At 39.0% G+C, this 15,144-nt stretch overlaps 1 protein-coding gene across 11 annotated transcripts in view; it reads right to left on the bottom strand.

Moving 5' to 3' along the window:
• Positions 1–15,144, bottom strand: part of GPBP1 (GC-rich promoter binding protein 1) — a 98,108-nt gene that overhangs the window by 22,102 nt on the left and 60,862 nt on the right. For all 11 annotated transcript variants that reach the window (XM_058309157.2, XM_058309149.2, XM_058309130.2 and 8 more), the window contains exons 4-5: positions 3,903–4,026; positions 3,543–3,766 (exon numbers count right to left, since the gene is read on the bottom strand). In XM_058309157.2, coding sequence (XP_058165140.1) covers positions 3,543–3,766; positions 3,903–4,026 — 348 coding nt within the window. The remainder of the gene's footprint in view (positions 1–3,542; positions 3,767–3,902; positions 4,027–15,144) is intronic.

Here is a 15,144-nt window from a genome sequence, read left to right as displayed (position 1 = left end):
CTGGATTTGGACATTTTCACGGCCTCAAAACTGTAAGCTTGAAAACTAATAAATTCCCATTGTTTTAAAGTTGAAACCATTTCATAGTATCTGCTTTAAAAGCAGTCTAGGAAATCAAAACACTCTGTTAACCGTTAAAATAGTTACTTGTTTATACTCACTGCTCACTAGTGAAAACAGATAAAGAATGTCTAATATTCTCAACCCTAACTACGTGAGGGAAAAAACAAGAGGAAATACAAGAGAATGTGGTCTTTGCATCAGCCTGAGAAATAATCTCCTTCTTAGCATACTATCAACAGCAGAGAAAAGGAAAATCAGACTTTTCCCCAACTCTTCTGTTAGGTTTTCATTACTGCTTCAATTAACATACAGATTCCCAAACGAAAGTACAAAATTTCATTTCAACAAATGATACTCCAGAATCCAAAGATTTCCTATGTTCTTTCAGGTAGTCTCCTTATTTAGCAACACAGACAGCCCAACTTAATAAATGCTGAATAAAATGAATCCTAATATAAATATTTTCATCACCCAAAAGTGAATTATGAAAACTATACTGGCATTACTGTAAAGCCCCCCAAAAGTATGATCCCCTGATAAATATAAATTAAACTGGTTAACAAGATTTTGGTGGGGTTCAAATGTACATTAAAAAAATATATATGAGATATTACATTCTGGGTCTATACTTCAGGTCCGGGATGATAATGACTGATGCCTACCATCTTGGAAGCTGGGGTGGAATTATAATAATTATAGTTATTGCAGCACCTGGCTTTTATTGGGTGCTTTTTATGCCAAACACTGTTTTAAGTGATCAACTTGAATTGCTTTTTTAACTATCACAACACTGGGAGAGTACCACTATCATTCCTGGTTTGTTCATGTTACAGAAATTATTCCATTCTATGATAACTAGGAAGCGGAAAAAAAAAAAGCACTGAAAATGCAAAGGCATAGAGATATAAAGGTTATTCTTTTATTCTTCTCTCTCCCCTTACCACTCCACTGACCCAAATCCAATCTATAAAATCCTGTTTTCCAACTCCAAACAAAAGGCCTCCTCATTGGTTCCCAGAGAACTAATAGGTGGGGGTAATAAGGCAACCAAGCAGAACAGCAAAGAGCTGGGATGCCTCCCCAACATCAGGAAAGGGGAGGAGGAGGAAAAGTCTTAAAATGCCTAATCCAGAGTCCCACATGAGCGTCCCACCCTGTAGCATGCCTGTACCCATGTTTGGGGCAGTGTACTGTTTTTCTATTCTCGTTTCTTAAGAAACTCTTTACTTCCTTGCCTTAAAAATTCCTGTTTTCCTTACTCCTACCCTCCATTCAAACTACTCCAAATCATATCCAAAAACCATTTTTCTTTCTCTGCATTCAGCTACCCAGTCCATGGTATCATTTTCTCCTGTCTAAAATGTCTCCTTGCCCTGACTATAATCTTTCCAAGATCCAATAACTGAAATAATCTTTTCTTTAATTCGAAGAAATAATCTTTTAAAAACTAAAAATACAATCACACGAATTCCCTCCAGAAATGACTTATGAAGTTAAAATTCTTTACCTTGACACGCAAAAAAGTCTATTCGATTTAAACCCTTTTCTACAACCCTAACCTGGTCTGTAACTATTCTTCACCCATAGTGGTCTTTTAAAATTCTTTAAACATAATAAGCTTGATCCCATTTTAGGGCATTTACACTAAGACTTCCCCCCTTTCTCCCAGAGTTAAAAAGTTAGCTACTGGGAAGCGGACTTGGCCCAGTGGTTAGGGCGTCCATCTACCATATGGGAGGTCCGCGGTTCAAACCCCAGGCCTCCTTGACCCGTGTGGAGCTGGCCCACGCGCAGTGCAGTGCTGATGCACGCAAGGAGTGCCCTGCCACGCAGGGGTGTCCCCCACGTAGGGGAGCCCCACGCGCAAGGAGTGCGCCTCGTAAGGAGAGCTGCCCAGCGCGAAAGAAAGTGCAGCCTGCCCAGGAATGGCGTCGCATACATAAGACGCAACAAAAAGAAACACAGATTCCTGTGCCGCTGACAACAACAGAAGCGGACAAAGAAAGAACATGCAGCAAATAGACAAAGAGAAAAGACAACTGGGGCTGGGGGGGGAGGGGGGGAGGGGAGAGAAATAAATAAAAATAATAAAAAATTTAAAAAAGCTACTTATACAGGAGGTCTCAGATTAAATGTCACTTCTCTAGAGAAGCCTCTCCTGACCTCTTAAAGTAGGCACCTAGTCATTTCCTGTCTAAATTCTCCACAAAATATTACTCTTTATTTTTATGTTTTCACTGCCATCAGGAAGAATAAAATTCGATGGAGAACCTTGCCTGTCTTGTTGCTCCAATTATTTTGAGTGCTTAACAGTGACTGACTCATAGAGTTACTAAAATATGTTGAAGACTGAAAGATGACTACATAAAAAGATAAAAGTACAAGCCTCTCTACTTAAAAGATTTTAAATTACCAAGAATGAATCCTAAACAGATAAATAGGATTGTACACTGAATTTTCCTTCTAACATGAGAAGCAGTGTTTAGAGATGCCACATGGTGTGATTTGGAAAAGGGAAAAAAACTGAGAACATTTTGTTTTTAATAGTTCATACTAGGGAACTGAGGTGGCACAAGAGAGTAACCACCTCTCCCCCACTCCAGAAGGTCCCAGGATCGGTTCTCGGAGCTGCCTAATGAAAATACAAGCAGACACAGAAGAACACACAGGGAATGGACACAGAGAGCAGACAATGGGCAGTAAGGGGCAGGGGGAGAAATAAAAAAAAATATTAAAAAAAAAAAAGTTCATACTTACTTTAGTGGTTGAATTAACATCCCTCATTACACCTAGGCTAACAATTAGTTTGCCTTCTCTAACCCAAAGAAACTTTTGAGTATAGAATATAGCTGAACGATCAAGAAAGCTATCCTAGGATTAGCCTAAGAATCATATATGAATAATCAAGTGTTATTTAAAAGAGATTTAAAAGAGACAATCTAAGTAAAATATGTTAATGAAATATTCCCCCCTTCCAAAAGATTGATAGCCTTTTGTTTTTTTTAAGGAGGTATCAGGAATTGAACCCAGGACCCCAACACATGGGAAGCTGGTGCTCAAATCACTGAGCTACACCCATTCCCCTGACAGCTTTTTAAGATATTATAATGTATTTGCAAATAAGCCACTCAGCTCAGCCGGTAGTTCTAAGAGAAATTGTTCAAATTTCCATGAAGAATGAAAGTTGACATAAATACACTGAAATTTTTAAAAGGTCACACAGTGAGACCTAGAATAAGCAGCTCCACAAAGCTTGGGGGGGGAAGAGGAGGAAACCAAAGGGTGAGGGGGAAAGGGAGGGGGGATTATGATCAAAAAGCCTTCAAATAATGTAAGAATTAAAAATAATTGGACAATTACCTGTGAAAAGTTGGATCTCTATAGAAAATGAGCTGTATTGATAAAATCTCACCAGAGAGCTTTGATGCTAAAATAGCCCTTGCAGAAATTAATTTCTATTAAAATTACGAGAAACTTACAAAATCCTCAGCCTCAAACTGTTTGCGTTCTCTCTTGTCTTCTTTCCTCCCTGTTTCATTGTCAGGTATGCTGTTTTCATGCAGTCCTTGGCTTTTGCCAGAATGGAAAATACTGCTACGAGAACGGGAACTTCCACCATGGTATCCCCCTCGATGATTTATGTTTTCAGTACCATTTCTTCCATGTGTACGCCATCCATTTTTTTCTTTTCTTCCAAAATTACCTTTATATGATAATGGTATGAAGTATAAGTTGAAAGAACATGAATTATATCTTAAAGACTGCATCATCACAAAAACATTCTTAAAAAGAATATGAAAAAAATTATCCTTAACTTCAAGCATCCTTTAGCAAATTACCTCCATTAGGACGCCCAATACCAGAATCAAAGCCATCTGAAGAGTTGTGTCGTCGACGATTCACATCGTAACGATTTTCGGTCCACGAAAAGTTTTCAGAATGTTTTTCAAAATTCAGTGACGACTGAAACAAATTACATATAGGTAAATATATATTTTAAAACATATATGTATATATATATATATAAACAATATATATTTAAAAACTAATAGCATTACAGCTTAGTTTATTTCCGAGAATTTTAAATGGTTAAGAGAAACATATTTTCAAGGTGTTTGGAAACAAGACTGCCTTTCTGAAACAGTTAAACAACTACATAATTTTTAAAAAAACTTTAAGGTAAAATTCCATTCTAAAAGAAACAAGATAAAACATGGTGCACTTCTCTTAAAATAAAAGGTAATATTCTTTATCATGCCCTTCTTAATTTAAACATTTCACTACAACACAAAAATTTTCTTCCATATCAGAAAATGTCAAATGAAGCTTCAGTTTTTAGTTTAAGATTTCCAAACCCTTCCCCAAAGAAAATGTGAACAAAACTTTATAAAAGAAATGATCATGCAAAATATACTTTAAAAAAAATTCAGAAACATTTAGAAAACATAAAAGACCCAACCATTTATTTTCCCAACAATCTATTCATCTATTAATATCTCAATTAAATCTCAACTTCTTTTTTAAAAATGTGATTTTAATAAATGGATTCAGGAGGTCATCTGAAAGTAAAAATGCATAAAAACCGCCAAAAAAACCTTTTTTCTTAAGAATGCAAGCAGAGAAGCAGATGTGGCTCAACTGATAGAGCATTCGCCTACCACACAGGAGGTCCAGGGTTCAGTACCCAGGGCTTCCTGGCCTATGTGGTAAGCCGGCCCATACACAGTGCTGCCACATGCAAAGAGTGCTGTGTCACTCAGGGGTGTGCCACACAGGGGTGTCCCCCGCATCTGGGAACCCTACGCGCAAGAAATTCCCCCCGCAAGGAGAGCCACCCCGCATGAAAAAAGTGAAGCCAGCCCAGGAGTGGCACCGCAGCCATGGAGAGCTGATGCAGCAAGATGACGCAACAAAGAGAGACACAGATTCCCAGTGCTGCCTGCCAAGAATGCAAGCAGACACAGAAGAACACACAGAGTGCAGACAATGGGGGGGAGGGGGTATCTTTAAAAAAAAAAAAAAAAAAAGAATGCAAGCAGTGGGAGGGTGGGGACACAGGTAGGGTAGAAAGAATGGGGGGCATGGGCTATGCCAAATTCTAAAACATACTACTGGTACAAATATATAAATGGAAATTTAGATGTGATAATGGAGTCATTTTAAACCAATAAGAAAAATAAAATCATCTACAGCAAAGAAGTAAAATTAGAATGCTCTTTTATATCATACATAAAGGTAAATTCTACATAGATTAAAGAAATAAATACCAGAAACAAAACTAAGAAAAAATTAGAGAAATTTTTATAATTTCTGAGGAAGGTCTTCTTAAGACCTAAAATGCAAAAACTGATTAAAAATGACAAATGTGACTTGAAAACCTTTGTTAAAAGGCACAAATGAAACTGAAAGTCAAACAACAGATTGTGAGGTAATTATTTTCAATGCAAAAAAATACAAAACAAACTCAAAATATATAGAGATCATACTATATAATTCAATACAAAAAAGAATAACTCAATAGATAAAAAGGAACAAAGAACAAGACTAGGCAATTCTCAGAATTACAAGAGTTAAAACCTTTGCATACCCAATTTCCCTAATAATCAAGAAAATGTAAATTAAAACAAGGCTGAGGTATTTCTTGCTCAACAGATAAGCAAAAATTTAAAAAATAAAATTAATGATACTAAGAGAGTTGGTTTTAAAAAAAAGACATTCTTATAAACTGTTGGTAGGAAATGTGTAAAAAGCCTTTTTGTAAAGCTATGAGAAACCACCAGGCAGCTAAATTCTTTAAATGAGCTAGACAAGTCTATCTTCAACTCATGCAAAACAACAGGTTACCTATAAATCTAATTTTGAGGTTACCATTAAGTTAGGGGACAGAGGAGCTAACTTCATGAACTAAAATTACTTAAAAGTCAATCAGGTAGTGGCAAGGGCATTAGGGAATTATAATAGAGTTTTCAAGTTGGGCTTCTCTCCATTCTCTTTCTTTTCACTTCTTTTAAATTACTTCCATTAAAGAACCTGAGATAAGTATCCAAATTTTTAAAAGAATGATATATTATACTTGACACAGACAATGCTTGAAATGTGGTCCTCCTTATGTTTAACTAGAATCAAGTAATCCTGTTAAAAGGGAGATTTTTATTTCAATGGGGAAAGAGTGAGGCACTTTTGAAAATCAAAGGAAACAAAATATTTCCTACAATGCTTTTAAAAAAATGAAACTTAGATAAAATTCCCAATGACTTTAGCTAACTGGAGTATAATAAAGGGTATTTCAATTTTGCTACTTTAATATTACATCCTCCAATTCTTCACAACTAGGGAAGCGGACTTGGCCCAGTGGTTAGGGTGTCCGTCTACCACATGGGAGGTCCATGGTTCAAACCCCAGGCCTCCTTGACCTGTGTGCAGCTGGCCCGCGTGCAGTGCTGATGCATGCAAGGAGTGCCCTGCCACGCAGGGGTGTTCCCATGTAGGGGAGCCCCACGCGCAAGGAGTGCGCCCCATAAGGAGAGCCGCCCAGCGCCAAAGAAAGTGCAGCCTGCCCAGGAATGGTGCCACACACAAGGAGAGCTGACACAACAAGATGACACAACAAAAAGAAACACAGATTCCCGTGCCGCGGACAACAAAAGTGGACAAAGAAGAACACGTAGCAAATAGACACAGAGAACAGACAACTGGGGTGGGGGTGGGGGGGGTGAAGGGGAGAGAAATAAAATAAATAAAAAAAAAAAATCTTCACAACTGGTAACAAAAGGAATGCTAGCAAGGAGGACTGAGGAACGACGGAAGAATAGGGAGCTCCAGGACTCAGTCTTTCCACCAGAATATTAAACAGGCAGAAACTGTCTGAAACAATGATTTGAAACTCCAGAGGCCAAAAGGGCACTGTACAGAATCCAGGGCAGAGTGAGAGGCTCATAAATTATGGCAAAGAATAGTAAATTGCTCTCTCTGAGGGGTAGCAGTTACTGGCATCCAACCCACTGTCTCAGGGCAGTCCACCTTGGATCCAGCCCCTGGACCCTGGAGAGTTCACTGATGACAGAAAGGGACATGAAAAAGAAAAAGAAAAAGAACAAACAAACCAAAAACCTCTTTCCCAAGACTGGGAGGGTGGGGGCAATCATGGATCATGGCTTTTGATTACTGACTTTAGATCACTAGGGGCCTGGATCTGAGGGAAGCTATTGTTTCAACCCTCCCTGGACAAAGGAGTGGCAGCAAGCCTTAAAAGATGTTATGATTCCTCAGGGCTGTCACAAACAGTTAAAGGGCTGCATTTGCTGGGCAGACCAAGAAAGTTCAGCTTTGGGGAGCCATGGACGGAGCTCTTGGCTTCCCTTCCTGATTCCCTCCCTGGAGCACTTTGGAGCCAGTGTATGCCCCTTCATGTTTCCTGACCCTGTTTCAGTTGGTAAAGACTGACTTGGCAAGGGCCTCTCCAGAGTGCCCATACTCCCAGAATTTCCCCACCAGGCAAAAGTAGCTTAAGACAAAAAAAAAAAAAAAGAGTATAAGAAAATATATATAAAGGTGAACAGACTGGGGCAAAGATTTGCTGGTGTCAAACAACAAGAACAAGATCTGTCACAAATGAAATAGACAACCAAATTCCTTTAAATAGGGGAACTTTAAATCAAGCAATCAAACCACAGGACAAGACACAAGTGCAGAAAGACAAGTAAAACCCCGCATGCCACATTCACCTTGGGCAAACCTTCCTGATAGAAGGGCTGAAGCTCAAGAAAATCTGTCTCATTGCCAGCTGATTGCAAAATCAAGAGACATACACATCAGGGAATAAATCCCAGAGTTAATATTTTAAAATGCTAAAATGGATAGTATGTAATAAAAGAAAATAAGAAAAACAAAGACATAGGAAATGATGACCCAAAGAAGATGATAAAAAACCCAGAAAACACCAACAAAGACAAGAATGTGGATATATCAAATAAAGTCTTTTAAGAAATGATTTAAAAAATGCTCAAGGAGATGAAGGAAAACAGAAACAACTAAGGAAAACAATGAATGAGCAATATAAGAATCTTAGCAAAGAGACAAAAATTTAAAAATGGAACCAAATAGAACTACTGGAGTTGAATACCAGAATAACTGAAATGAAAAATTCCTAGGAGGGTTTGAAGAAAATACTGGAGTGGCAGAAGAATCAGTGAACTTGAAAAGTAAAGACTTGAAATAAGTCAGCATTTTTGAGAAGAAAAAAGAATTATAAAAATGTGAAAATTGCATAAGATACATGTAGAAAAAAAAATAAAGCATATCAATATATACATTATGGAAGTTCCAGAAGAAAAGAGAAAAAGGGGCAGAAGGAATAGTCAAAGAAATAATAACAGAATTTACCAAACATAAGCAGAAGACATAAATATGTACACCTAAGAAGCACAAATAACACCAAACAGGACAGAAATGAAGAAAAATACACCCCCATCACATAGTGATGAAACTATCAAATGCATTAGACTAGGAGAGATATAGGAAAAGTATATACCCTCTCAATTAGAGGTGAAGTGGGCATTATCATACTAGAATCCTCAAGACTAGGGAATAAAATATGGACTGGAGTGGACTTACTGGTATTCTACTATAAACTTATTATGATTCTAGCAATGGAAGAAATTATAGCACTGATGTGGAGACAGTGGCAACTGAAGGTAAAGTCAAGGAGAAGGAAAAAGAGGTATAATATCTGGGCATTTTCGGGGCTTGGAATTGACCTGAGTGATACTGCAATGACAGATACAGGCCATTATATATCCTGCCACAACCTAAAGAGTGGAGTGGGAGAGAGAGTAAACTATAATGTAAACTATAATCCATGCTTAGTAGCAATTCTCCAAAATGTGTTCATACCTGCAATTAATGTACACACTAATGAAAGAAGTTATTAATGTGGGAGAAAGTGGTAAGTCTGGGGAGTGGAGTATATGGGAATCCCCTACATTTTTTTATGTAACATTTTATGTAACCTAAGTCTCTTTTAAAAATAAATTAAAAATATGTATTTTTTTAATAGTATATGTGCATGCTACTGAAGTTAAGTGGGTATAAAACCAAACATGGTTATATATTTAATGTTAAATTTTTACTCCATGATAACCACAAGGAAAACAGATGTACTCAATATGATAAATAGCAAAAAAATCAAATAAATATGTAAGTAGGCATTAATGGAAGAAATGAACAAAAAAAAGGTATAAGACAAACCAAAGAGCAAAATGGCAGAAGAAAGTTATCAATAATGACTTCCAGTCAAAAGGCAGAGACTGGCAAAATGGATGGAAGCATGACCCACCTATCTGTTGTCTGAAAGACATTTATTATTTAAATTCAAAAACACAAGCACGTTGAAAGTGAAAGGATGGAAAAATTAGATCATGCAAGAAGTAACCAAAAGAGTTGGGATGGCTATACCAATATAAGATAAAATACCCTTTATTTAAGTAAAAAAAAAGAGTCATGAGAGACAAAATGGTCACACACATACTGATGAAGGCGACAATTCAACAAGATTTAAGAATTATAAATATATATGCACCTAACAGCAGAGTCCCAAAATATATACAGCAAATACAGACAAATATGAAGAGAGAAACTGATGGTTCTACATTAATAGATTTTAATAAACAACTCTCAATAATGGAAATAGTCAGAAAATACATAAGGAAATAAAGACTTGAACAATAAGCTACATAGACAATACATGTGGATATTAAACAATACCCTCTTAAACAACCAATGGGTTAAAGAGAAAATCAGTAGCAATATTAGGAAATATCTTGAGGTAAATGAAAATGAAACAAAACATACCAAAACTTACAGGATGCAGGAAAGGCATTTGCTGAGAGGGAAATTTATAGCTCTAAACATTTACATTTAAAAAAGAAAGATTTCAAATCAGAGGCCTAACCTCAAAACTGAAAGAACGAGAAAAAGAAGAAACTAAACCCATAGCGAGGGAGGCAGATGTGGCTGGGAAGCAGATGTGGCTCAAGTGACTGAGCTCCTGCCTATCACACAAGCAGTCCCTGGTTCAGTTTCTTTCTAAAGAAGATGGTTCAATAGGCAGGCAAGGCAAGTGATACGATACATAAGAAGAAAAAGCACAATGAGAGACACAACACAATGAGAGACACAACAAAGCCAGTGGAGGCACTGAGTCAGGCCGAGCTGCAGCAAGCAGCTAGAGCAGGCCAGGCTGGACCAGGGACGGCGGGGGCCATGGGGCAGGTCCTGGCGGCACCGTGAACAAGAGGTACTTCATCTCCACTACTGGTGAGATCATGGCCCTAGGTGCAGCTGGCGTCATCCTCTGGGGCGACGTGGGACATACCACGAGCAGAGACCTGCCAGTACCTCAAGGATTACCTGACATGGCTGCTTGGTCCCCTACGTGGTCAATGTGTCCTGGGCCGCCCAGTATTGCAGCTGGGCCCAGTTCCACAGCCATAGGCACTGTGTGCGCCAAGACCCAAGTGCCAATGCCTTCCTGCACCTCAGAGCCAGCAGCCTCTACCTAGTGCCGGGCCACGCACCTGGTGAACCCCACCTGTGGCCAAGGGGAGCTCAGCTGGGCCAACTGAGACCATCTGCAGACGTACTTTCACTGCCAGTGCTACTTGGGCTGGGGTGGGTAGCATTGCCAGTGGGACCGTAGGCGGGCAGCTGAGGGTGCCAGCGTGGCCTGGGCTGGACCCCACCTCCCTGGTCTGCTGGCTCTGGCAGCCCTGTCCCTCACCTGGTCCTTGTAGGTATTCCCACCCAGCTGCCCAGCAAGCTGGTTCTTCCAGGCATAGAGAAGCCTGCAGTGGGTGGACAGATGGGTCTAGAGGGGCAGAGCTCCCAGAATGCCCAGCAAGGCATCCATACCAGCTCTCACCACCTTGTTGTAAGAGGAAAGGACAGTCCCCTGGGAGGCCCCTTCTCTTCCTGATGGGGCATAGCTGGGCCGGGGAGGGCCTGACCCTACTTCCCTGCTCCTGGATAGTTTTATTATTATTTTGGGGTCTCTTTTATAAATTAAAAAAAAAAAAAAAAAGGTGGCAGTGGCTCAAGCAATTAGGTACCCCCTCCCACATCAGAGGTCCCAGGTTCAGTTTCCAGTGCCTCCTAAAGGAACAAGGAAGACGAACAGACATAGTAAGTGCAAACAATTATGGGGCAGAAATAAATAAAATCTTCAAACCCAAAGCAAGAGAAAGAAAGGAAATAACAAAAATTAAAGTGGAGATAAATGAAATATAAAAAAAAAAAAGTTAACAAAACCAAAAGTTGGTTCTTTGGAAAAAATGGACCATCTTTTAGCTAGACCGACAAGAGAAAAAAGAGGATATAAATAACAAAAATCAGAAATGAAAAGGAAGACTTTAACAACCCTACTGAAGAGGATACTATGAACTTTCTGCCAATAAATAAAATAGCCTACATGAAATGGACAAATTCTTAGAAACACACAAATTACCTACACTGACTCAATAATAAACAATCTCAACAAAAAATTACTAGTAAAGAGACTGAAACAGTAATCAAAAACATCCCAACAAAGAAAAACCCAGAACCAAATGGCTTCACAGGGAAATTCTATCCAACATTCCAAGAAGAAAAAATCCCAATTCTGCGCAAACTCTTCCAAAAAATTTGAGGGCGCATATGTGGCTCAAGCAGTTGAGTGCCTGCTTCCCACACGGGAGGTCCCGGGTTCAATCCCTGGTGCCTCCTAAAGACAAACAAGCAAGAAAATCAACTCAGGAGAGCCAATGTGGCTCAGTGGTTGAGTGCCAGCTTCCCAAATACAAGGAAGGTCCCAGGTTCGGTCCCAGGTTCAATCCCTGGCCCAGCACTTTTAAAAAAGAAATTTTAACTAAGTAAAGAGGAGGAAAGACTCGCCACCCACATTCTACAAGGCCAGCATCGCCCTTATTCCAAAGACAATGATACCACAAGAAAACTACAGAGCAGTATCTCTTATGAATATACACAAAAATCCTCATCAAAATACCAGTAAACTAAATCCAACAGTGCATTACGGACCATGATCAAGTGGGATTTATCCCTGTTATGCAAGACAGGTTCTATGCAAGAAAATCGATTCATGTAATGCTCATGACTGCAATGAAGGAAAAAAACATGATCATCTCATCACAACTGACGCTGAAAAGGCATTGGATAAAACCCAGTATACCTTCTTGAAAAAAACACTTAGAAGACTAGGAAGAGAAGGAAACTTCCTCAACATGGTAAAGTGCATATTTTAAAAGCCCACTGCTAACATCCTACCTAATGGTGGATGACAAAGCTTTCACTCTAAGATCAGGAACAAGATAAAGATGTCCACTTTCACCACTGTTAATCAGCATTCTACTGAAAGTTCTTGCAAGAACAATTAGGCAAGAAAAAGGAATAAAAGGCATCCAAATTGGAAAAGAAGTAAAACTACTTCTTTGCAGATGACATGATTCTATACACAAAAAATCCTAGAAAAATCCACAACAAAGCTCCTGGAGCTAATAAATGAATTCAACAAAGTGGCAGGTACAAGATCAACAACCAAAATTCAATAGTGTTTCTATATACAAGCAATAAACAATCAAAAGATGAGAACAAGAAAAAAATTCCATTTGTAACAGCAACTAAAAGAATCACATACTGAAGAATAAATTTAACCAATTGTGTAAACAACTTGCACACAGAAAACTATAAAACACTGCTAAAATAAATCAAAGAAGACCTAAAGAAATGGAAAGGCATTCCATCTTCATGGACTGCAAGACTAAATACTGTGAGGATTTCAATCCTACCCAAACTGTTTATTGATTCAACGCAATACCAGTCAAAATTCCAACAGCCTACTTTACAGAAATAGAATAGGCAATTACCAAATTTATTTGGAAGGGAAAGTGCAAACGAATAACTGAAAGCATTCTTAAAAAGAAGAGCTATGTGGTAGGGTTTCCTATCTGACCTTGAAACATACTACAAAGCTACAGTGGTCAAAACAGCATGGTATTGGCATAAAGACAGACACATTAATCAGGGGAATAAAAATAAGAGTCCAGAAATAAACCCTCTCCTCTATGGCCAAATGGATTTTTTTGTGTCTTTTTTTTTTTGTTATATTTCTTTCTTTCTTTCTTTTTTTTAGCGCTTCTTGCCTGGATGCTAAGAGCCTTCTTTCTTAAAGATTTTATTTATTTCTCTCCCCTTCCCCCCGCCCCCATTGTCTGCTGTCTGTGTCCATTCGCTGTGTGTTCTTCTGCATCCACTTCCATTATCCTGCGGCACTGGGAAACTGCGTCTCTTTTTAGTTGCGTCATCTTGCTGCATCAACACCCTGTGTGTGTGGCACCACTCCTGGGCAGGCTGTGCTTTTTTTTTTCCCACGTGGGGAGGTTCCCCTTGCGAAGCGCTCTCCTTGCACATGGTGCACCCGTACGCAGGGCTGTCCCTGCGTGGCATGACACTCCTTGCGTGCGGCAGCACTGTGCGTGGGCCAGCTTACTACATGGGTCAGGAAGCCCTGGGGATCGAATCCTGAACCCTCCATATGGCAGATGGATGCTCTATCAGTTGAGCCACATCCACTTCCCCCAATTGGTTTTTGACAAAACAACCAAGTCCATGTTCCTGGGACACAATAGTCTCTTCAACAAATGGTACTGGGAGAACTGGATATTCATGAACAAACTAAAGAATCCCTAAATAATAATGAACTCAAAATGGATCAAAGACCTAAATAATAAAAGCCAGGACCATAAAACTACTAGAAAATGTAGGCGAACATCTTCAAGATCTTGGTCTAGGGGATGTGGCTGTAGCTCAAGCAACTGAATTACTGCCTACCACATGGAAGGGTCTGTGGTTTGGTTCCCAGTGCCTCCTAAAGAAGACAGCGAGCTGCCGCTACAGGCAGATGTGGCAAGCCGACACAACAATATGACACAATAAGAGACACAAGAAGAAAAGCAAAATGAAAGACATAGCAAAGCAGGGAACAGAGGTAGCTCAAGCAATTAGGCACCTCCCTCCCACATCTGAGGTCCAGGGTTCAGTTCCCAGTACCTCTTAAAGAAACAAGGAAGATGAACAGAAACAGCAAGTGCAAAGAACAAGGGGGTGGGGAGAAACATAAATCTTAGAACAAAAGAAAAAAGATAAATGGGAACTCCTCAAAATTAAACACTTTTGCAACTCAAAAGACTTTGTCAAAAAGGTGAAAAAAGCAGCCAACTCAATGGGAGAAAGTATTTGGAAATAACATAAGGGTTTAATATAAATGCTCTATAAAGGGATGCTACAACTCAAAAATAAAAAGACAACCTGATTAAAAAAATGGGTAGACACTGACTTGAACAGACATTTGTCCAAAGAAGAAATACAAATGGCAAAAAAACACATGAAAAAGTGTTCAACATCACTAGCAATAAGGAATGCAAATCAAAGCTACAATGAGATACCATTTCACACTTAAGAGATTGGACTCTGTTAAAAGACAGAACTACAAACGTTGGAGAGGATGTGGAGAGACAGGAAGGATTATTCACTATTGGTGAGATTACAGAAGGGTAAAAAAAAGCCATTGTGAAGGACCTGTTTGGCAGTTTTTAAAGAAGTTAAATATAAATTTGCCATGATCCAGGAATACAACTAATGGGTATATAACCCAGTAGAACTGTGAGCAGTGGCACAGACAGACACCTGCACACCAACATTCATAGCAGTATTATTCTCGACTGCCAAAAGAGGAAACAACCTAGGTGTCCAACAATTAATGAATGGATAAACTGTGGTGGATACACACAATGGATTATGCAGTTGTAAGAAGAAATGACAAAGTGAAGCTTATGACATGGATGAACCTGGAGGACATTATGTTGACTGAAGCAAGCCATACACAAAAGGACAAATACTATATGACTGCACTACTATGTACTAAATATATTTGTAAAGTCATGGAGTTAATAACTACAACATGGGTCATCAGAAAATAGAATAAGGGTAGAGAATGAAAGCTGAGGGTTAACTTGTGCAGAACTGGTAAAAAGG

This window comes from Dasypus novemcinctus, chromosome 2 (genome assembly GCF_030445035.2).
Source record: "Dasypus novemcinctus isolate mDasNov1 chromosome 2, mDasNov1.1.hap2, whole genome shotgun sequence".
Lineage (NCBI taxonomy): Eukaryota > Metazoa > Chordata > Mammalia > Cingulata > Dasypodidae > Dasypus > Dasypus novemcinctus.
The sequence above is the reverse complement of the archived record's forward strand: the minus strand, read 5'-3'. Positions and strand labels throughout refer to the sequence as shown.